The sequence below is a fragment of the Pleurodeles waltl genome, chromosome 1_2 (assembly GCF_031143425.1).
Source record: "Pleurodeles waltl isolate 20211129_DDA chromosome 1_2, aPleWal1.hap1.20221129, whole genome shotgun sequence".
NCBI classification, from domain to species: domain Eukaryota; kingdom Metazoa; phylum Chordata; class Amphibia; order Caudata; family Salamandridae; genus Pleurodeles; species Pleurodeles waltl.
In genome coordinates this window covers 132,580,148-132,602,653 of record NC_090437.1, presented here as the reverse complement: position 1 = coordinate 132,602,653, position 22,506 = coordinate 132,580,148, and the positions used below count along the sequence as shown (strand labels likewise).

At 40.3% G+C, this 22,506-nt stretch overlaps 1 protein-coding gene across 1 annotated transcript in view; it reads left to right on the top strand.

Annotated features, from left to right (window-relative positions):
- Window positions 1–16,516, top strand: part of SEPTIN11 (septin 11) — a 669,909-nt gene extending 653,393 nt beyond the window's left edge. The window contains exon 10 of the mRNA XM_069236824.1: window positions 16,384–16,516. Coding sequence (XP_069092925.1) covers window positions 16,384–16,399 — 16 coding nt within the window. The 3' untranslated portion in view covers window positions 16,400–16,516. The remainder of the gene's footprint in view (window positions 1–16,383) is intronic.
- The last annotated feature ends 5,990 nt before the right edge of the window (window positions 16,517–22,506 follow it).

The window sequence follows — 22,506 nt, the reverse complement described above, 5'->3', positions numbered from 1 at the left end:
ACAGATTTAGATTTGTTCTTGAAGTACATTTTGATAACCCATGTCTGCCATGTGAAGCGTGGTTTGACTGGGCAAGGAAAATCAACTGTCTCCCACATGTAAGAGGAAGGTCCCCTGCATTTCGGAAGGCTGTTTATGCAAAAGAAACAAAAAGCTGATCGTTTGGCAGCCCACCCAAAATAAATTTGATAAAAGTGTTCCTTTGAGTCAGTGGAACCACCTTTAGCAGAAATGATCTGCCAAGGTTGGGGCTGAAACATTTGATAGGACAGGTAGGCTGCTGTGGGTTAGGTGGGGGTTGGGCCTAGGTGGACCTCCCACCAAGGTCTAAATGACTCCGTTATTCTCTGGTTAGAAGATACTTCGGTTTTGAGGAGTAAGTGTCACATCTTGGTATTTGAAAGTTTGTTATTTCCCCTAATATCTTTGTTTCGTTTTGAAGGAGTGGTTTAAATATATATTTTTTTCTTTATTCAGTAGTTCCTCTTGTTGCTGGAATGACTGCAGAGAATGTTCTCTCCAGCCATCTTTAATATGATTTTCAGACACCTGCTTGCCTTGTGCAAATGGCTGATTAAAAAAAAAAAATAATAATTTCAAGGAATAATGTGCACCACCACAGCTCAGCTCACGATCCGTGAAAGGGGTACTCCATCTGGACGAATGATTAGGGCAGATAACATTCTTTTGCCTAGCATGCTGAGCTGTAGCACAAGTCGAATGGGTTTTGAATGAAGCTCACACTCAATCAATCAGTAGATTTGTAGTGCACTACTTGTCACCTGTGAGGGTATCCAGGTGCTGGAAGGGTCCAGTTGATTAACCGAATAGCCTGGTCTTCAGGGACATTCGTAACTCTGGAATTGATGGGGAAGCCTGCAGATAAGAGTATCTTGTTGCATGTCATTGCTTCTAGGCAGGAGAAAGAGCGACCTCAGCATCTGCTACATCGGATGCAGGAGATGAGGGTTAGAGAAAGGGACGTGGAGTGGAAATGTCTGGTGCACTGATGGAAGTTCAGGTGGTGGTTCAATTAGGCAGGTCCACGGTTGTGTAGGGCTTTGTATGCATGGGTCAGGAACTTGAACTGGCTTCTTCTTTGTACAGGGAGCCAGTGGAGTTCCCTGAGGTAGGGGGTGATGTGGGTTCATCTAGCAGCAGTAGAGTTTTCCATCTGATTGTTGCACAGCCCCTTGCCTTGCATTTACACTCTTCCACAAATAGGTCCACATAGCAACTCCTTTCTAGCTTCAAGATGGCTTTTTAACAAGAATATATCCTTAAGTATTAAAAAAAGAAGCAACTGTAAAATGTCTGCGCTGTGCGTAATGCAGAAAGAGCCCTTCCTGCAGGGCTATGGCCTGGGCAAGTGGAGTTAAGTGGTTCTGTGGTTTGCCATTTTCTGCATAATTGTGGATGTGCCACACTTTCCACACAAGCCATCATGTTCTGCATAATTTGCAGAGTTTAACAATAAAAGTTGTTCTCACTAAAGATGCTGCCACATGCATTGCCACACAGTAGTAGTCCTTTTGCCATGCAGAGGGTAGGTCTCTTTTCAGATGCTCATAGCTGCATGGAGGTGTTAAGGTGATATTAATGAGGAGAAACCCTTGCCCGTAGTGTGCTAATATGGGTAAAAATGGCAAAATAGTAAATGCTGCTTCCATATGTATCACATTACGTTGCTTAATTTGGCTTTTTTTGCTGCATGATTTGTTTTTTCCCTGCTGCGTAACTCCAGTGCCCGTGGATAAGGGATCAACATTATAGATGAGCAAGTAGCAGATTTATGTGAGGGATGAACACCATCCCATTCCTTTATGTAAGGGGACCCTGAAAGTTTAGTGTAGCTGTTGTGCTTTTCCACCATTCTCCACATCAGTGAGAAACCTTTGTTCCCTCGAAAGCCACAATAGGAATACTGAGCACTCCCAATAGTTCCAGCCTTTGAACCTACTGGTTTTGCCAGTGGTTTTTAGCCTTGCTGCACAGCATCCTCAATGCTATGCAGCACAGCTGAAGATTTGCTGCGTTGTATCTTTAAAAAAACAAAATGAAAAAAAATGTGAGTGAGTAAACAACATAGAGGAAGCAACATGAGGTGCGGGGAGAGAAGCAAATGGAGAGAGGGGAAAGCAAAGTAACAAGATAGAGCACAACATAGAGCCCATGGGAGAAGCATACAAGTGACAATACAATGTGGGGGAAAAGCACATGAGGGTGATTGTGCCACTGAAGATAGCAGGGAAGAAGCACATGAACAGAAAAAGTGCAACATGAGCTTGGTGGGGTATGGGAGTATACAAAAAAGACAGCTGGAAATCACATGCTCTCTTAGAGTGCTTAAACTAAAAAAGAAGAAATAGTGCTTAAAAAAGCAAGCATTGGAAGGACACAGTAGCGTGTCCATGGTCTAGGGGAGGGACAAACACGAGAAGAGGAAGGGAAAAAGTCCATAAAAGTCCATATAAGCTCATGAATAAGAAGCAATCAAATAAGAGTGACATTGAAGCTAACTAATGCTAAGCAATGGGTGGAATCTGAGCCCAATGTAAGCTAACAATACCTCTCACAACAGACAGCACATATGTTCTCTAGCAGGCAAGGCCTAAGAAAAGGAAGAAATCAAAAATACTCCTCACTCCTGTCCTAATCATGGAAATACCACCCATTGTTTTCCTTTTGATTTCTTTCAGAAATTTAACTTCTTAAGTCACCCAAGACCCAACCAGAGCCCTGGCATTCTACTTTCATAGGCCTGTTCAAGTCTTCAGCTGCATTTTATTTCTACGGCTTAAGGAACAAGGAAATTGCTCATTTTGGTAAATCTTTTGAGCTTTATATCTACCTAAAGAAGCAGATTATTGGCATGACAGAATTTGGACCCTAATATAATTATGATCGCTTCTGTTCAGCATTACTTCGATTCTAGAGAATTAAGTCACTCAGCTGGTAATTGTTAGAGAATGAGTTACTAGTTGACTGGAGTATGAGCCCTGGTCTAGCAGTAACCACAGCTCTAGTCACGGTAAGTGTCAGGCAAACCTTGCGCTCACCCATGGCACAGCGCAATGAGGCTTAGCTTAGAGGCAGTGTGTAAAGTATTTGTGCAACACTTCAAACAGTAATACGGTGAAAACACCACACAAAATGATTCCAGGTTAGATAAATAGAACCACATTTTAATAAATAAAACACAACCAAAATTAAAAAAATCCAATCGGTAGAACCAGCTATGAATTTTTAAAGAATAAACTGCAATACAGCGCCTCAAAGCATAAAAATCCAACTGCGGCTATCTAGTCATGCTGCAGTGGGTCAAAGTCAAAAGTTCAAACTGACCGCAATGGAGCGCAGGTCAGATATAGTCCCAGATTAGGCCCACTGAAGTTCTACCTTCTCAAGAATTGTGCCAAGTGTCCAGTTCGTGGGGAAGAAGATTGTCGGGAGCAAGGGGAGCATTGCTGGTTGGCGGGGTGTGAAAAGCAGGCCGGGCATTGCGGAAGAGCGGGCTGGAGCCTTGGGTTAGTGATCCACACAAGCAAATGATGCTTGCTGTGCAAAGAGACGAACTTGCAGCTGCTTGTGTTGGATTTCTGGGTGAGCGACGATGTTCCAGAATGAATGGGCCCATTAGCGTTCTCGAAGAGCCCAAAAGCTTGGCTTTAAGATCTTAGAAACAACGTCCAGTGGTCCAGAACCTGAGAGGTACCTCTTGGGGGTTTGGATCTCTTTGAAGACAGGCCCAGGAGCTGTGGGGAGCCTGTTATGTCCCTGAGGCTCAGATCAGCTGGTCAGCATACTAGCCGTTTGAGTCACTCTGGGGTCCTGGGTTCAAGATAGAATGCAAATCTAGTTCTTCTCCAGAAAAGAAGGCAGTACAGCTCAGCAAGACAGCAGTTCCTTCAGAGTAGCAGTCCTGCAGAGTGGCAGTTCTTTCAGCAGCACAGCAGTCCTCCTTCTTGGCAGAGTGTCCACAGGTCCAGTAGTGTATTGAAGTAGTGGTGTCAGAAGTCCAGTACTTATACCGATTTTGGCCTTTGAAGTTGGGGAGACTTCAGAGGCAGACCTTAGATGTGCACAGTGGTCCTGCTTTTCCTGCCTTGCCTCCAGACTCACTGCAGGGGGTTATGCAGCCCTTTGTGTGGGGACAGGACACAACCTATTCAGGTGTAAGTGAGGCTGTGCTCAGCTCCTCCCTCCCAGGATTGCCCATCAGGTCACACCTAAGCTCCCATTGTGTGTGCCTGCCTAGTTGGATACACAGCACAGCTGTCACTCACCCCAGGTAAGTGATCAGAGATAGGTAGCAGGCACCAACTGGCTAAAGTAAGAAAATGCTAACTTTCTAAAAGTGTCATTTTGAAACTTACAATTTAAAAAGTGACTTTACCATCAACTTTGATTTTAAATTGTGATTCCCGAGACCAAACTCAAAAAGTTTATCTCTTTCAGATACTGGTAGGTAGGTAATTCATTAACTGTATAAATCAAAAGATTACCGTAATAGCAAATATAAAACGCTTATTTTATCCACATGTTAAATGTCTACAATAAATTATAGGACAATAACTAATTAAAATCAGCACCAAAAGTAAATTAATCTGAATCTAAATTAAAATAAATCCATTCAGAGTACAAATAATAATGGTGCATTATAGACCTAATTATAAGCATTTTTAACATTGTTATTGTAATAGCGTTCCAAACACAACCGCAATATTGAACAATCAATCCAATAGTTGCACTCATATCTCTGACGCAATCCCCTTTTCCAGTTATCTCTTCAATAGACTCCTAGTTGACATTTTAAGAAAGTATAAGAAATCATTTTCGCAAGCATGTGAAGAAATTCAATGAAAAGTGCAGAAACCTATAATTTTTGATCAGCTATGATGATGGAGTACTTAAATATATATACAGTGAAAATTTGCAACCGAGTATAAAATCGTATACCAAAATCAAGTAGATAATATTTTATAAGCCTGGTCTGAAAATGTTGTTAGCGAAAGTATTGCACAATCCTCATAAGACTAAAACAGTATCCAACAGCCTCCACAGTTGATCTAAGAGTTGCCTTATTGAACATAGGTCGCACATACTTTCTTCTCAAATGTGAAAGTCTGGGACAAATACATAAAACGTGAATGAAGGATTCTGTTATGTGTCCACAAAGTCAACAAGCAGTGTTATCTTTGAATATTGGGTTCCATTTCCCCTCAAATTCATAAATTCAGAATATAAAATGGTCTGAATAAATAAAAAAAAATCTAAACATACCCGGGCAGGTTTGAACTGAGATACTTCTTGACACGTCATGGAAAAGGTATCATAAACAAAGTCAATATGAATGTATAGTTTGACCTGAGCTAAGTCAGAGTCCTTCTGGCTAGCATTGAAAATTCTGTATAATAGAGTATTCCGATCCACGGGTTTCAACCGTATCAGCAATTCTACATCAGGTAGAGCGTACAGCTTGCAACTCTAGATCCTTATATGTAGTTTCCCTCAGCATGTAAAACCTAAAAGTACATGCCCTGCCTTTTAAATACATTGCCTCCTGCCCTGTAGGTTGTCCAGGGCCTACCATACAGGTGATTTATATTTATAAAAAAGGGAAGGCTTGGTAAAAAGGATTATTTTGCCAGGTCGACATGTCAGTGTAAAAGTTTACACACAGGCTCTGCAATGGCAGTCCTGAGATATGGTAAAGGGCTACTTAAGTGGGTGGCACAATCAGTGCTGCAGGACACTAGTAGCATTTAATTTACAGGCACTGGGTACACATAGTACAACTTGCTGACTGGCCTATAATTAAATAAAAATGCAAACTGAATATAAGCCAATATTACCATGTTTAGGGGACAGGCCACCAGTATCTTGCAGTGGTAAAGTGCATGGAGACCTAAGGCAACAAAACAGATTCAGAGGAAATAGGAGGAGGAAGGCAAAAGGTTTGGGGATGACCCTACAGAAAGCACCATTTTGCAACAGTGACACTTTGTTTCTTGTATAAGATTTAGGTGTTTGGGTTTACAGTTACTCAAAATAAGTGGTTTGAATTAATTAATTCAGCTATAAATTTACACTTTGTCTTCTGAGGCCTTATCTGCATATGAGGAAATGCTCTGCTTAGTAAAATCTCAATATCATTCATAAAAGTTTGGCAAGGTGAGCTGGAATACCCTGTATCATTGTAGTCAAATTGTACCACCCTGTCATTCTTTGAAATGTTTTTTCGTAATGGAAGATTAATCTACTAATTCCCAGAGTAGCTTTTCAAGCGGGTCTCCCGGGTGCAGTTATTCTTTTATTGTTTAAGAACTGCCATTAAAGTGCATTCAATTGACTGTCTCAAAGAATAAAAAACAAATCTGAACACTTCACCTCATTTATCTTGAACATAATTTCAGATATCCTCCTCAATCATGATCTTGTTCACATTAATGAATATTGTAATTGTATTTATATAGCGCTTACTACCCCTGACGAGGTGTTGAATCGATTTTTGGCGAGTAGCGCACTACTCCGGAAACCAAGAGGAATTAGTGGTGGATTAGTATAGGGAAATACGAGAACAGTATTAGTATGAGGTAATTTGAGCAGACGATAAGTGAGTTTGTTAGTTGGATTGACTATAGTAATGGAGGGATGGAGGGGAGAAGAATCCAGAATTGTTAATTGGGAGTTTATAGTAATAAGATGAGGTTTGGGGGGAATAAAGGAGAGATGGAATAGGGAAGAGACTGTGAAAAGGTGTTTGGGAGATCATAGTAGCAGAAAGGGTTTTGGATGAGTCAAAGGTGAGACAAATGAGGAAGAATTTAGAAGGGTTGTTTGGGAGATCATAGTAGTAAACTGAGGTTTGGGGTGAGCTAGATGTGGTAGAGGAGGTTAGGCAGCAGGGTTATTTTGGAGACCAAAGTAGTAGAATGGGTTTGATATGAGTCAGGGTAGGGATGGACGATAGATTGAGAGAGACATAGGGTGATGGGGAGACAGAGTAAAGCTTATGATATAGTAAAATTTATATTATTTTTATTTATTTATTTTTTAATGTAATTATTGTTGAATTTTATTTATATATTTAATTGTATTTATTTTTATTTTTTCTCTAGTACAGTAGTACTAGAATAATAGATAGATATGTAAATACATAGTAAGGGAATACATGTGCAAGGAGTATAGTAATGGGTAAAATAATATGAGAAGTAAAGTTGTATTGTATAAACATAGACTTGTAGATTTGTAAAATTTGATGTTAATTAATAAGTGTACTTTTATAACATTCATTTATATTTCCTCAATTTTTCAATAGTGAAGTGCTTGCTGTTTAATAGTTAAGATAACATTTGGTCATTGTGAAAGAAAGCAGGGAGTCATACGTATCTAATATAACAACATATCTAGGAGCTATGCAATGACCTATGAACATGTGAATAAAAAACACATATATATGTATATATATATAGATATATATATATATATATAGAGAGAGAGAGAGAGAGAGAGAGATGTATATCAACTCCACCAGGTCCACAAGAAAAGGCGCGCTCAGTCACACGTCGGTGCCAGCATCAGGGAAGGACCTGTTCCCATTAATCTTTCCGCCAATTTAACAGTCAAGTTAAAGATGCTGCACTCACAGGATTCCGTCAATCCTCTTTTATTCAGTAAGAAAAACCCCACCAACTAACACCAACGTGTTTCGACCTTCCCAGTCTTGTTCACGGTAAATCATTGATCCATTCCATGCACTACTTGTACTCTTCCACTAAGCCATGCCTTTATGTGGCATTCTGGGATATGTAGTTTTTTACAAAATGTATTGTGCTAAACAAACCATCATTAACATAGAAATTCCCCATAAGTGCTACTAATATAACAAAAAGAAGAAAAAAATGTATATACTAGAAATACAAATAAATCAATCTGATATCTCAGTGCAGCCAGAGAGAATAAACAAGATCATAACTACTACAATACCTACTATGCTCATCATTATTATTTGTAATGATATTCCACTGTCATTGCTTTTTCAACTTTAAAATTTACATTTACTCTTGATCAAAATCACGACCTATACGTCCTCATTTCACCATAGGTATACTTCTCCCTATTTTTGCTAACCTCAAGTTGTTACAAATTATTTTAATTGTTGATTTATACAGAGACAGTGAAATCTTATTCCTATTTTACATTCAAAATCAGAGATGACAATATAACTCCTCATCATAATTAATCCCATATGGCATCTTCGTTTTTAATTTGATAATGTATTTGGACTCCAACCGTCTCAGTCCCTATCACCCCCACATTCATGTTTTTGTATTGTTGCAATACCATAATATTTCATGGACAACCAGTTCAAATCTGAATGAGTTTTCAAATGTTTAGTAATAGCATATGTGGTATCCTCATTTTGTACTGCCCTTATGTGTTCTAAAATGCGCTTTTTTAGGGGGCATATGGTACCGCCCACATATTTGAGACCACATCGACATTCCAAGACATATACAACTAAAGATGTTTCACATGTAATTCTCTCTTTGATCACTACTTCTCTACCTCTGAAGTCTGTTACGGACTTTTTATCACAGCCAATTCTGCATGCTTTACATTTTCTACCGCAAAATAAACCCTTATTACCCACTGATAACCAATTGGGAGTTTTGGGCATCTCAAAATGACTTTTTACTAACATATCTTTTAAGGATGGTACTTTCCGATAAGTTTTCTTACTGAATAAAAGAGAATTGACGGAATCCTGTGAGTGCGGCATCTTTAACTTGAGTGTTAAATTGGCAGAAAAAAAAGAAAAAAAAAAAAAAAAATATATATATATATATATATATATATATATATATATATATATACTCACACACACACACACGGACACACATGCATACACACATATATATATATTTAACCGTGAGTAAATATACATTTGTTAAACAGCCTTAAAGTGCATGTGTATAATTTATTATTATTGTGAGAAAACAGGGGTGATTGCAGAGGCCCCCTAACTTTTTGCCCCTACTTTTCACTTTTTGCTGGTGTTTTCCTGACTCTCATGGTGCCCTGGGTACTGCTAACCAGTCCCAGGGCCTGTGCTCTGTATAAAATAAGTATGCAAATTAGTCTAGTTATAATTGGCTATGTCAACCTACCTATAAGACCCTAGTATATGGTAGGGCATGTAGGTATAGGGACCCCAGCATGGGTAGTGCACCCATAGGTGCACTGCTGAGGTGCCCAGGGTCGTTTTAAAGGCAGGCCTGCCTTGCTGGCTGCTTTTGAATTAAAGTTAAATGCAAATTCGAAGTAGGAATTAAAAGTACTTCTTAAGTCTTAAACTACCTTATTTTTACACATACGTCACCCCTAAGGTGTGCCCTTAGGGTTGGGTGCCATGTAACTATGAGCAAGGACCTTATAAAAATGGTTTAATAAGCCCTGGTGAGCTAAAAAAGCCACATTTATTTTTCCCTCACTGTAGTGAGTGGCCTACTTAGGCTAAAATTGGGACACCTTATTTTAATTAACAAAGTCCCCTTAAGTGTAAAATACATCAAGTTTGGTATCAAATTAATTGTTTTAACGAATCCCAAAACTTACAATTGTTGGATTTAATATAACTAGTTCTGGTAAAGGGTTTTAAACTCTACCTAAAAAGTTGCCAACTTCAGCTTTGTAGAGCCCTTCTCTGATTGGCCAGCCTTTGTCAGCCTGGCCAAGATACCTTGTGCCTTGATGAGGTGCGAAGTGGCCTGGGCTGAACACAAAGGATGTGCCAGGTACTACTTGAGCAGATTGGGAAGCAGGAAGGGTGGAGGGCTGTCAAACTGGTCTTCAAAGGCAGAGAAAGACATTTGGAGCAACCCAGGTCCTCCCTCACATCCTGCAACCCCAGACAATTGGGTGCCTTCTTGATTAGATTAGGAGAGGGGTGTGTTTAGGATTTTTAGCCACACCAGTGGGTGGGCTCAGCCAGATGTAACCTCCAAGAACCAGTTTCAGCCAGGATGGATTTTTGAGGAATGTTGCTCCCTGGGATTGATTTTTGCCACACTTCTCCGGAAGTGGTCATCACAGGGGGAAGGACCCTGCATCTGATTGGAGAACCAGGACCCCCCTGTTTTTCACCCAGGAGCAAGGATAAATATGAAAGAGCTGCCCCCCACCTCAGATCTCTACAAGGAACAGCATAAAGAAGGAGAATGACTGCCCTGCTGTGCCCCTGACCTGACCAATGCACTCTGAAGGACTGCACCAGCTGCACACTTGGGCTTCACCACTAAAAGGACTTTGCCTGTCTTCTACTGCTTCAAGAAGGGACTCCCTGTTTGCTACAGGTACAAAGTAGCAGCCCAGAGTCCCCTTTCATCAAGTCCTGAAAGCAGAGCCCAGCTGACCAGTGTCCAGTGGCCATTTTGGGAATCTGACCAGGTGCATTCTGGGAATTGTAGTCCCAACTCCTAAGGGGGCAACTCAGAGCTTCTGGAACATTGGATCAAGTTGTGGACACTTCAAGGACCCAAAAAGTACCTCTGAAAGAAGATCCAGAAGTTTGGAGACCTTTGGAACAACTCCATAGTTGAAGAGGTGCATTGTGGGAGTTATAGTTCCAGACCCCAAGAGGCAAACCAGAGCCTCTGAACCCTTGGCTGGTGCTGTGGACCACTTTCCTGATCAAGAAACACTTCTGACAGTAACTATAACAGGGTACCTTGTGGGTGGTCAGAACTCTGGACTTTGTCCCTTTCCAGTGTGATCTTTTTTAACACTTTGAGCGCTAGTTGCTTCTATGCGCTAGAAAACATGAATTCTTTAAAAATTCATCTCTCTTTTTCCCCTTATCCGATTTTAATCATTTTGGTGTCATTTTAAAGATAAAAATATAATCTATGTTATACATTGGTGTTAGATTTTAATTGTGTTTTGTGTTTTACTTATTTAGTTTTTTGTGATTTTTAAATGCTTTATACACTTGTCTCCTAAGTTAAGCTTTGTCGCTCGTTTCCAAGCTACCAAGGGTTGAGCTGGGTTTAATTTATTGAGACCTAACTGGACCTAAGTGGAGGTTAGTGGCCTATTGCTAAGTGTAGTTACTTACCTGCTCTTACCAATAATCCACTTTCCAACATTTTGGGGTGAAAAATAGTAACTGTACATACTTCTTAAAGAACTATACATATCTAGAATATACACATAAACAGATTATAAATATTTATCAACACAGACATATGCAGTCCATTGCTATTTGAATAGTGGTTATGGAGGAAAGAAGCAACTCTTGAGTAGTCTTCTGAAGACAAGCTAGTTATCCGTGGATCTTATATTTGGGGGTGATGAATACCATAGTTTGGCTGCTTAAACAGAATGAGGATGTACCACCTATTGTCTTTTTCTGTATGGTGGTGTTTTAAGTCAGGGTGCCAATCTTGAGCAGAGGGTTCTTTGTCTTTGTCGAATGTATTTGGTTATTTTGTTTCTGATGAGAAGTGGTTCTGTTCCATGTATAGCTTTGTGGGTGATACAAAGCAGCTTGAATGTGGAACTTCCGGTAACCAGTGTAGTGCTCTCAAGGCAGGGGAGATGTGGTCTTGTGGTTTTACATGTAATAGTAGCTTGGCAGCTGAGTTCTGAATATGTTGTAGTTTTTTCATAATAGATAGAGATGATCCATGGTAGAGGCCAATGGCATAATTCAGTTTAGATAGTACAAGAGAGATAGTAGCCTGCACCTTGTTTGGAAAAATGAGCCCTATTAAATACATACAGTATTCCACACCGTCTAACTTTGAAGTTTGAGACTTCTCTTTGAAAAGGCAGGAGGTACACTCCTAGCTGTAACTGTGAAAATGTAAAATACCATCTGTTAATAAAGCAAAGTACCAACCAACAATAAATCCACTCTGCCTGGTTACTACCAGTGGTAAAAATTACAGCTCGTTGCATTACCAACCGTAACTCCCAATGCAGAAAATAATGTCTAAAGTGGTGAAAACGTTTACTCAAAAAATGCTAGCTCCTAGCGTAAATAAAGAAAGCAACCACCGTAACCTGAAACATGGATTATGTGTGGACACAAAATAATCACATTTTCACTAAGTAGAGGGTTAAATCAGGGCTTTTATCAGTGACTTGAAACTGAAAACCACTGTCAGCTATGTGCCAGAGTCACGTTTGAAAAGCACAGTGTGCACCAACTGCATTTTCATTTTTTTTTCTTTTTTTTTACAATTGGCGCTATCTATCACCAGTTCTGATTATTGTTGGCAACATCTGTACCTTTATTGCTACAATGGAGCATTATTATTCTGCTTACATGCAACATTAGGCACCTAAGTCCCTTTACCAGCTGCTTAGTACTTATGGTGGTTCTTTCATGGGTAACATTAGTGCCAAGGCTAAAACTTCCTGTTGGATTGTTTCTTCCACATCCCATTGTTATCATAATATATAACACTTATTTTGCAGGCCTGAAGAATGAGTGTCATTCGTTATGTAGCTAACACCTTCCGCATAGTCACTGTTGCCAGTAAACCTGTTGGCTTGAAGTCCGGTACAGAGTTGATATTTAGTTTGGTCACAACATTTGCTGTCGTCTGTTCACTTGTTTGGATGCTGGGAGCCTCCACTGCACTAATATCTGCTTTGTCTTTCTCCCAACATAGTTGGCAATTTGAAAGCTGCAAGGCTAGGGATGAAGGAGAAAAGCACTGTAAGAACACGCTTGCTCAGTAAGATCTTCCAGATCACGATTAGCTGTCTGTGCATTGGTTCAGCTCACAGACTGTGTTTTTAATCTGCATGCCTATGTTGAATTAGATTAGATGGTAGATGCGTATGGTAATTAGTAGGGAATAGTCCAACAAAAATGATGGCTTCTTATCAGTGCATTGAGAATTCCCTGAAGAGAGTATACCCTGTAGAAACTTAGAGAAAGGTAATCCGGTACCACATTAACTAGATTCTTCTTTTGGCCATGAGCACATTGTAGTATCTAAGAAAATATTTTCTCTGTTCAGTAGCCAACAGACATTACATTGGTAAAAAGAGAATTAACTGAAACGGGTGTTGTCTCTGATTTGTGGTGAAGGCCCTGGGGTATGTGCCTAGAGTTCTACAATTAAGAACTTCAGTTGACATTCAGATGTTGTGGCGCTTTACTAGTGCTTTCATAAAATCAGCTTTTATTGGATTAGTGGTCAGATATGTGGCTGCATTTACTTCTAACTTTCATCATAGAAGCCCACATGAACTGTGTACATGCCACTAGCATTGATCACATAATGTTTCTAATATATTTAGGTCCGAGTGATTGTCTTAGGTGCTCACTCATAACTGTAATTAGCAAATCCGTGCTGTAAACTTCCCACTTTTCTTCACATAACTGCAGAGCTCAGAGTTGGATTGGTTATTACACCTATTACTTCTTGGCTGCATTACTGTAATTCTCTGCATGTAAGTATTAATGGACTTCAGATTGTTCAAGCCAAGCTGTGGGATACGTTACCCCCTGCACTGCTAGTATCACTTCCCATACTGTTTTCCCCAAGAAACTGAAAACCTGGCTTTTCTCCCTTCTGTGATGGTTGGGTTGATTTTTTTCTCACGTTACAGCTTTTTCCTTCATTGCTAGTGCTTTGACACCCTTGCGTATAACTCGCTTTACAAATTCCAAAAAGAAAATTTCAAATACAACTGCTGTCCTACGCCACAAAACTCAGATGTGCCAGTATCGTCAAATTTATCATTGGCTGTGTGTGTCGCTCATGCACAGAGTTGTCTGGTGATCCATTTAGTAAATTCACTTCATCGGTAAGGCCCCTGGCATCACATTCATTTTGGCTTGGCAAAAGTTTCAAGACACTCACATTGCACTGAGTAACAGAGCGTTGTCAGCGAACCCACCCAAAGACTGGGCAATTCAGGTGGGGCTTTTGACCACACAAAATAATGTTTACAAGAATGGCCATTATTGGAACACTGTAAAGCTCAATCTTATGAATTTATTGACTAAAAGACCATACGATGTATATTAAATTAGAATAGGAAATAACGAATATTGTGTTCAGTTCTGTCAGAGCAACTGTTCACCAAATTAAAAAGAAATGTGCCAGGTATAAAAATCTGACTGGCATTTGTGCCACGGGACTTGCTGTCAATGTCAGAATGAATTGCGACATCATAATCCAAAGCAGAGAACATGCCAGTTTAAATTTATGTTTCAGTTTACTGTACCAGGAACTGCTTGTGTTGCCAGACTCACTATTCAAGATGGTAGGAGTTGTACACGTTACTTATTATATAGGCACAATCCTGGCCTTGAAACTGGCCATTGCCATGCATGTTTCTATATTACAACTATATGCGAATATCTTTGCAATGGTATGAACTATATTGTGAGGTTACGTGAAGCACCATTGCCTTGCCTGCTAAGTAACCACATTGGTCTGGTATGTAAAGCATCATTGTGATGGCAAACCTGACATTACTTAAAATTATCCTGGTTGCTATAGCACCACTGACAATCATGCCAGAACGTGTATGCACAGCACCATTGTCATACCAGGAACTAAACTGATATGTCATGCACACCCTATTTCGATGCAAGCATTGTTACCAATGTGTTACCTGTACCCATTTCCACAATGCACCCCAACACAAACACACACACCCTCCCTACTCACAACATTCCAGGATGTCGTTGTCAGGCTGGAGCTACAGCGCTTTAGAATGGCGTGCTAGCTGCTGGAGAGCTTAATGGAAGTCATACTTCCTTCACGGTACATACTTCTTTGGTCAGGAGTAAAGACTGAGCGGGCCTTTGTCTCCAGCTTACCACTTCGGACCTCCATTTATGAAGTCTTTGATGTTCATGACAATTCACGTGTTACAGCACCATCTAACCAATCCCCTGTTACTTTGTAAAAGGGTGCTACTCTTATTCAGGGGAACCAAATGAGCTGCTCAAAGACTGTGGGTACTCTCAAAGGGGTACAGCGAGAATAGTTCTATGGGTGGCTTTAGAGTTAGGTCATGAAAGCCCAACCAACCCTGTAGGCAACCCCTAACCTGCAGCCCACCAGAGAAATGCCAGAGTGCTTAGATGGCCACAGCAGTCATTTAGGTCCCATATGAAGTACCCGAGTAACCAGGGGCGTGGCTTCAAGGGAGGTGGAAGGGGTGTTACACCCTCCTAATAAATGTCTTTTGTGATAAATAGTTGGGTACAGATGCTTTTAGTCTGCTATGGTGAAGTCTGTCAGAATTCACCAGGATTTTTTAAATACAAACTAAGAATGCACACATTCTCTCTCCCTCTCTCTGTTTGGAAAGAGAATTAAAATAAATGTTGGTTATTTCACAAAATAATGTGGTTTCTCTCACTTAGGGCCAGATGTAGCAAACCGTTTTACCCATTCTGTGTCTATGGGAAAATGTATTCGTACATATGGCCCTTAGTACCACTACCAATCCGCATTACCCTCCCTTTTCATTGCCCCTTAGGCCCCTCTTGTGTCCACTGCTTGTCTAATAAAGTATTTTAACACTGTGGGGTATATTTACTAAGATTTTGTGCATTATTAGTGTCACAAAAGTGACACAAATTGTCGCAAAATCTTTTTTTCCCCAAGTTATTTTTCCAGCCCAAATCTTGTTTTGCGCTGGAACTTCACTTGAAAGTAATGCGAAGCAGCGCATAGAGTTGCTGTGCATTACTTAGCGTCAAACAATTGCTCCATGGGTGGTAAATGGGCATTCTGATTCAACCACCCATGGCTTTTGATGCAAACCCCTATTAACTAAAAAACAAAACATTTGACAGTTATGCATAAAAACATAACTCCCATTTCGAATAGGCTCAATTACAGAGAAATGCTTTTACACATACAAAGTGGGAAAAGTTTAAAGGTTAGGCTGAGCATCGTATTTTGTATCTGATGGGCACCCTTCCAGTACGAAACCTACACTAGACTCATGCACACACCCTTGCAATATGGTGCAAAACTGTGTGCATGGCACATAGCTTCCTGATTGTGTGCTGGTGCCAGGAGAGGGAAGGACAATGCCAGATCTCTGTAAATATGGCGCTCTCCTGCTCTCTCCTCCACAACAATTTGGTAAACAGACCACTAAGGCTAGCAGCGTGATTAGTGGAAAATCTGAACTTCACACTTCCTCAATTTTACCGACCAAGCTACGCCCCTGCGAGAATCTTTAATCACATCAAGTCTCCAGTCACTCTGACTACTCCATCTTCACCCATGAAAATATCTATTGCTTCTGTTTTTTTGTCACTGATTGTTTGCAGTTTTCTTCTTTATTGAATCCGTTTCGTCTTTCTTCCCTTCTTTTCCTTTTCTGTAGCTTCTTCTTTATGTAACCGTCCTGTTGCCAGATCTCCTCTCTTGATAAGGATATTTGCGCACGAGGAATACAGCTTTATCAAAACGTGGCATCTTTTGACAAGCGCTGCATCCTACTCTTCAACAGAACTCTCCTTATCTCTGTAGGCTAGAAATTACCCACGTGTAAATTTGGGGCCGATGCCTGCCTGTCTGGTCACGGTTTTACACTAATGCAAACACCTGTATGCGCACCGTACAGAAAAGTTTTTTTTGCAAAAAGGCCTGATGAAGTTTAACTGCTACATATTTGCTTAGCTGGCTCTCCATTTTATCTACATTGGAATAAACTGTTTGTAGTAATGTTACATGGCAGAGGCGACTTGATTTGCTATTGTATTCTGTTTGTTGCGTACAATGAATTTGCACTGTGATGTTAAACGTATGTTTTGCCCATTTTTGATGGTGATAGGCCTCTCAGCGTCTAGTGTCCTATGAATTGTAATGCTATAGTATTTATTTTGGAAAAACTGTTTCAATCACACCCAGAACAAACGCTTCTATATTTATTACATGCGTTTGATAACTTTGACAGAATAATGAAATGTATCTTTATAATGAGTACATTTTATGAGTAACTACCTTTGTCTGTGTAGTTTTTATAAAGGCCAAAACAGTGGTTACAATCCAAGGGTATTTTTTTCACACGTTGAATATTTCACAGCAGTCCACTGCTGCAAAAGAACGGCTGTGGGGACAAACGTTTATTAATCGCCCACATCTTATGTTGCACAACGTGTTTTCTTTCAACTTAGTTACGATTTCCTAACCATGTTCATTTCAATTGAATTCTTAAATGTTAAAGTATGATCATTGAATATATGAACTTTTTTGGGAGTACAGGGTAGCTCTGATCCGAGGACAAACCAGGTGGCTGCCCTCTTGGGTCAACAGGATGTGTTTAGAAACTGCATTAATATGGCAGCATGGATTTCCAAACATCCCGACACATATATACTTGGGAAAAAGCTCTCACTCATCGACCTTACGTCCATTAAAATGTACAATCGTATTCCTCGGTCATCCCTATAGTGTGCTGCATGTCAGTGGACACTGTTTGCTGCACCTATAACTACTAGGAAAACTAAGAAAGATATCTTGTTCTGCTCTTATGCCCCTTCCTTCCTCTCCCCAGCTCCACCCAATAGATTAAACTGCAGAATGCCTGCACGAATAAAGAGTGATACGCCAATTACAAATAATGCCAATATTCTAAATAGATTTTCCTCAACCCTCTCCCTAGTAATGTGAAGTGTGTGCAAGTCTCAAACAACCCACTTCATACCCTAGTGAAAGTCAATCCTCGCAAGAGTATACTCCACCTCCAAGATCATCCTTCCTAGAAGTGAGAGACTATGCCACCACTCCTCCTGTCTAGACTCCCCCAGCTCCTAGAAGACACAGCCATAAGTCAAATAGGGAGCGTAGCTCTCTAAGTACAAGGACGATTAAGACGCATTTACAGTAATTAGATTTCCAGTAAGTGATTGAGGGGCTACATCATCATAATTTTTCTCATTCCAGCCCATTAATATTAGGATACACCCAACCCAGTGTATGTGCCTTCCCAAAACTCACCACAACAAAAGCATTGCAGCTTCTAGCCTGAAGGCAAAGTGCAAAAGCAGATACTACCTCTATGCTGTAACACCAACATTTCGCTCTGACTCTCTCCAGCTTTAATACAATAGTGAAATATGAACCCTTAAGGATGAACCCCTTGAAGCTAAACCTCAGATACCCTGCAGAAATACTCTCTGGAACCTGCGTGAAGTGGACCTGCCAACACCATCCTCAGACCTGCACATTTATCCAAAATAGTGGCTGCTGGAATAACATCTCAGAGCTAACTATGCAATGTAGAAGTGGAAGGCTTGAAACCCTGGCGAGTAGTGCCAATGATCACCAACAGGGCGGCGATCTAACGAATCGCATCGCTGCGAGTCAAGCAAATCACACTAGTTTTACGATTATCTAACCTCGTCCAGAGATGCTATCTCAGAAAATAATACCAAAAGCACGCACTCCTTGCTATGGAAAGAGGCTCAAGTTGAACAAGACCACGTAACACTAACAGTAGAAAGTCATCACAAAAAGCACGCAGGAAGGGAACTTTTTAAATTGGTAAAACCAACCCTCCCTGTTCTTATGCTACGGGTGAGTGCCACTCAATGCAAAACCGTAAAGAAAGCAATTGTGCCAAAGGCATATCCAGAACTGAACCCCAGCAATCTTCCAACAACCAGGAAACCAAGGCCTGTAACTAACTTAACCTAACTCAGATTTCTTCAAGGGCCAAAATGGCGACCCCCTGAATTGTACGGTAATAGCAGGTGTGTTTTGCTTTTAGCAGTGCCGTCAGGGCAGCAGCAGTGACAGACGTACAGAGACGCTATATTGCATGTCGAATCTGGTTTACACCATCAGGAAGATTTTCGTCGTTTCCCCAATATACCGCAAGACTGGATTTAAAATACTAATCAAACCTTGTGGACTATTTTGGTGGAAGCTGTGCTTTTCACGAATATTAATGTTGCAATAGTAAATTAGCTGTCCCAACCAATTTCTCTTGCCCTGGGTAAACACATGAAGGAAGGGAAGTTAAAGCTGTGTACACTCAAGAGTTCATTCAGAGTCCGAAGGAAAGTGACTATACGGGCAAAAAATTGTGTGTCTCATTTCACACCATAAGTTCAGCGCAAATTGGGCTCACACCTGCAATTATTTTTCTGCGCACATTTCACCCTGTAAAACTTGGCAAAAGTTTCTGGGGTCAAAACAGGTCTTGATTTAGACGTTCGCAGATTAGAAAGAAGGAGAATGTACGGTGTTAACATAAAGTTAAATGACAATAAAGTTATCCCTTCTTCTGAACTTCGAGACTCGGAATCAGGAGGTAAAACTGCAAAGTGCTGAATTGGTATTACCCCCCAGCAAATTTACCTTCTAAAGATTCCAATCGGGTTGGAATGACCATGTGAGAATTTGAAGCCCTTCTTGAGGAAAAGACGGATTTGAAAAGGCTCATAAACTCAAGGGTATAGACAGCTTTTATTGCTCCAGGCACTATTACATGCTCAGTACTGATCTTAGCTTTTGTGGCTTGCAGGGTGCCTGGATGCCCCAACAGCCAAGCTAAAATACAGGACAACTACTGCTGCTTTGTCTTCCAGACTCATAACTTCCAACTGCGAGATGCAGCCTCTGAGAAATCTCGGGGGGAAAACGGGGATTTGATGGGAAAGAGAAAATTTTGGCCAAGAGTTGATAAAATGGAACACCCTAAAACCTCCCTGCTATGCAAAAAAGGGATATTGCACAGTGAATTGCATTGGGCCCGTGCAGCTAGAGGTAGGATCGAAACATGTACCAGAAAACTAAAAATAAGTGTTGTAGAAGGCATCGACCAGTTAGGGTGAGTAAGACAGAGCTGGAAAAAGTCTTACTGCAGGTTTTAAGGGATGAGGATCTCACCTACCTGGGGAAATAGCAATCAGTCTCTCAAATTTAAAGTTCATGGACAAATGGAGAGCCCTTCCCCTACTTAGAGAGACTGCTGAATATATAGAAGTGTGCAGTCTACTCAAATTTAGATGTAGATAAAATCAAGTTGTAATATCAGGGCATTCTCCTAAGCGACGAAAAAATATGTCAATGTGGTCTCAAAGTAAAAGGGAATTCAACGCACGTCCTGATAAATTGTCTATGGTTTATAGCCCAAAGGAAGATTTTTTTAAAACCTATGTTTTTAAAATATGTTATTAGGAATAGGGGACAAGTTACAAAATTATTGGCTGAAAATATATATTTTGATGTGCCCTAGGGCGGTTTTTAATATCTGTGGATAAACCGTTGCAGTCAAATGCCGATAAATTAATTAATTAGTGTGGAACCCTCCCTTTAAGAAACTGGGATGTTTTGGAATATACAGATTTTATATTTAAATATTTCAATTTCACTGTTCTAAAGTTGCGTTTATTTTAATCAGTTGATTGGAATTGTGTGTGTTTTGGTTTTTAGAAATTGTTTTAAAGACTATGGTCTAAATAAGCATATGTTTGCCTGACAAGTTTGAGGACTGAGGGATTCTTCTGCTGGCCCTGGGTTGTCAGAGTGTCCAGATCAACACACAAACATATTCCAGGTGTTAGACCTGGCATCCTCAGAGTGGTCTTATCCCAGAATTTTTGCGTGTTACCTCCTGTTTGTTGCTGCACCTTTTGGTTGGCCTCAGGACTCTGAGCACATTACCACTGCTAACCAGTACTGAAGTGCATGTGCTTCTCCTCTAAACATGGTAACATTGGTGTATCCACAATTGGCATATCTAATTTACAGATAAGTCCTTTATAAAGTGGTATACCATATACCCAGGACTTGTAAACTAAATGCTACTAGTGGGCCTGCAGGACTGATTTTGTCACCCATTTAAGTAGCCCTGTAAACATGTCCCAGGTCTGCCACTGCAGAGCCTGTGTGTGCAGTCTCACTGCCACCTCGGCTTGGCACTTAAAACCCCTTGCCAAGCCTGGAACGCCCCTTTTCTTACATGTAACTCATAGCTAAAGTATGTCCTAGGTAGCGCATAGGTCAGGGTGCCAAGTAAGCTAAGGCAGGACATGTACTTTTAAGTACTATATATCCTGGTAATAAAAAAATCCCAAAGTGGTTTTTCATTGCTTTGAGGCCTGCCCCTCCCAAAGTCCAACACTGGGAGTTCCTTAAAATAATTGTAATCTGTCATTCCTGATCTGAGAGGAGTAGATGCATAATGTTTAGTACCATTGGAATGGTCATTATAACTCCTCTTTAGTGGTAAAGTTGTATTACTACTTGTGAAATGTCACTTTTAGAAAGTGCTTAGTCTAATGGTAAGGGTTGGTCTAATTTAACGTCAGTGAGGTGAGGCCACTAAATGAGTAATACTGACCAGAAATACCATCACTGACTTTCTTCATATCAATAATTAATGGAAGGACGCAACACCGTATCTCATTGCGACCACATATTTATTAATGCAATGACTTAATATTTTATTTTACATTTTTAAAGGCTTTTTTTTTTATAAAACATGTCATTCACTCCAGAGAGACTTCCAAAATTCCACACCAAATCACATTAGTTTTAGATAAACATGTAAGCACTCACACGACATACAGACTGTTAGACAATAGACAACATTACAATGGAACCCCATTCTATTCAAAACAGGAGAAAACATTAAAATAATTTTCCCAATCAAATCCTCCTATTTCTTATACTCAGGGAATGGACGGCAATTATCATTTTGATTTTAACGGGCCTATATTAGGAGAGGGACCAGACTAACTTAAACGACACCTAAAAGTTCCCCTTTTTTCCAGATTAATTCCTAACGAAATCCCTAGTAAAAAACTGTTGCTGCGTTTCAAACCCATCATGTCAGGGTTCTCCTTAGGACCATGAACTGGATGAACACCAACTCTAATCCAAGGTGATTCCCACAGTGACTTTTTTTTTCACAACCTTCCCCATAAACTTGGGTTTAATTCAGAAGAAAACAGTAACTATTCAGTATTTCAGCAGTTCTCTGGAAGCGCTAAGTCCATTTTCAAAATCGCCACATATCTTTTCAGTTTCAACTCATGTATTTCGGCAGTTCTATGGAAGCACAAATCAGCTCTCAAATCGTTAAGTACGTTTTTTTGTCTGAACTCGAAGGTATTCCTATTGAAGCAAACAACCACATCATTTCAGCCCTCACTTCTACACAGAGTATGTGTGGACTACTTTTAGAAAGGTGGCATTTCTCTGCTGTCACTGCCCAGTATGTCTATAGCCTATCTCCAATATACCTCTGGCCTGGGCTAGGTGCATTCCTTTCAGACAACCACAACGCAGGATACTCATCCTCAACTGCATTAATCTGCATAGTGATGGGTCTTCCTGCGAAAGGGGTTAGTAAGGGCTTTCACTTACATCTCAAAGGGTAGTGGCTTGAGTCCTCACAAATGGGCTGATTACACACCGTTGAGCTGAAAGGGGGACATGTGCACTTCACAGAAACCTTCTGAAGTCATCTACCACATCAAAGGCTCTTTTTAAT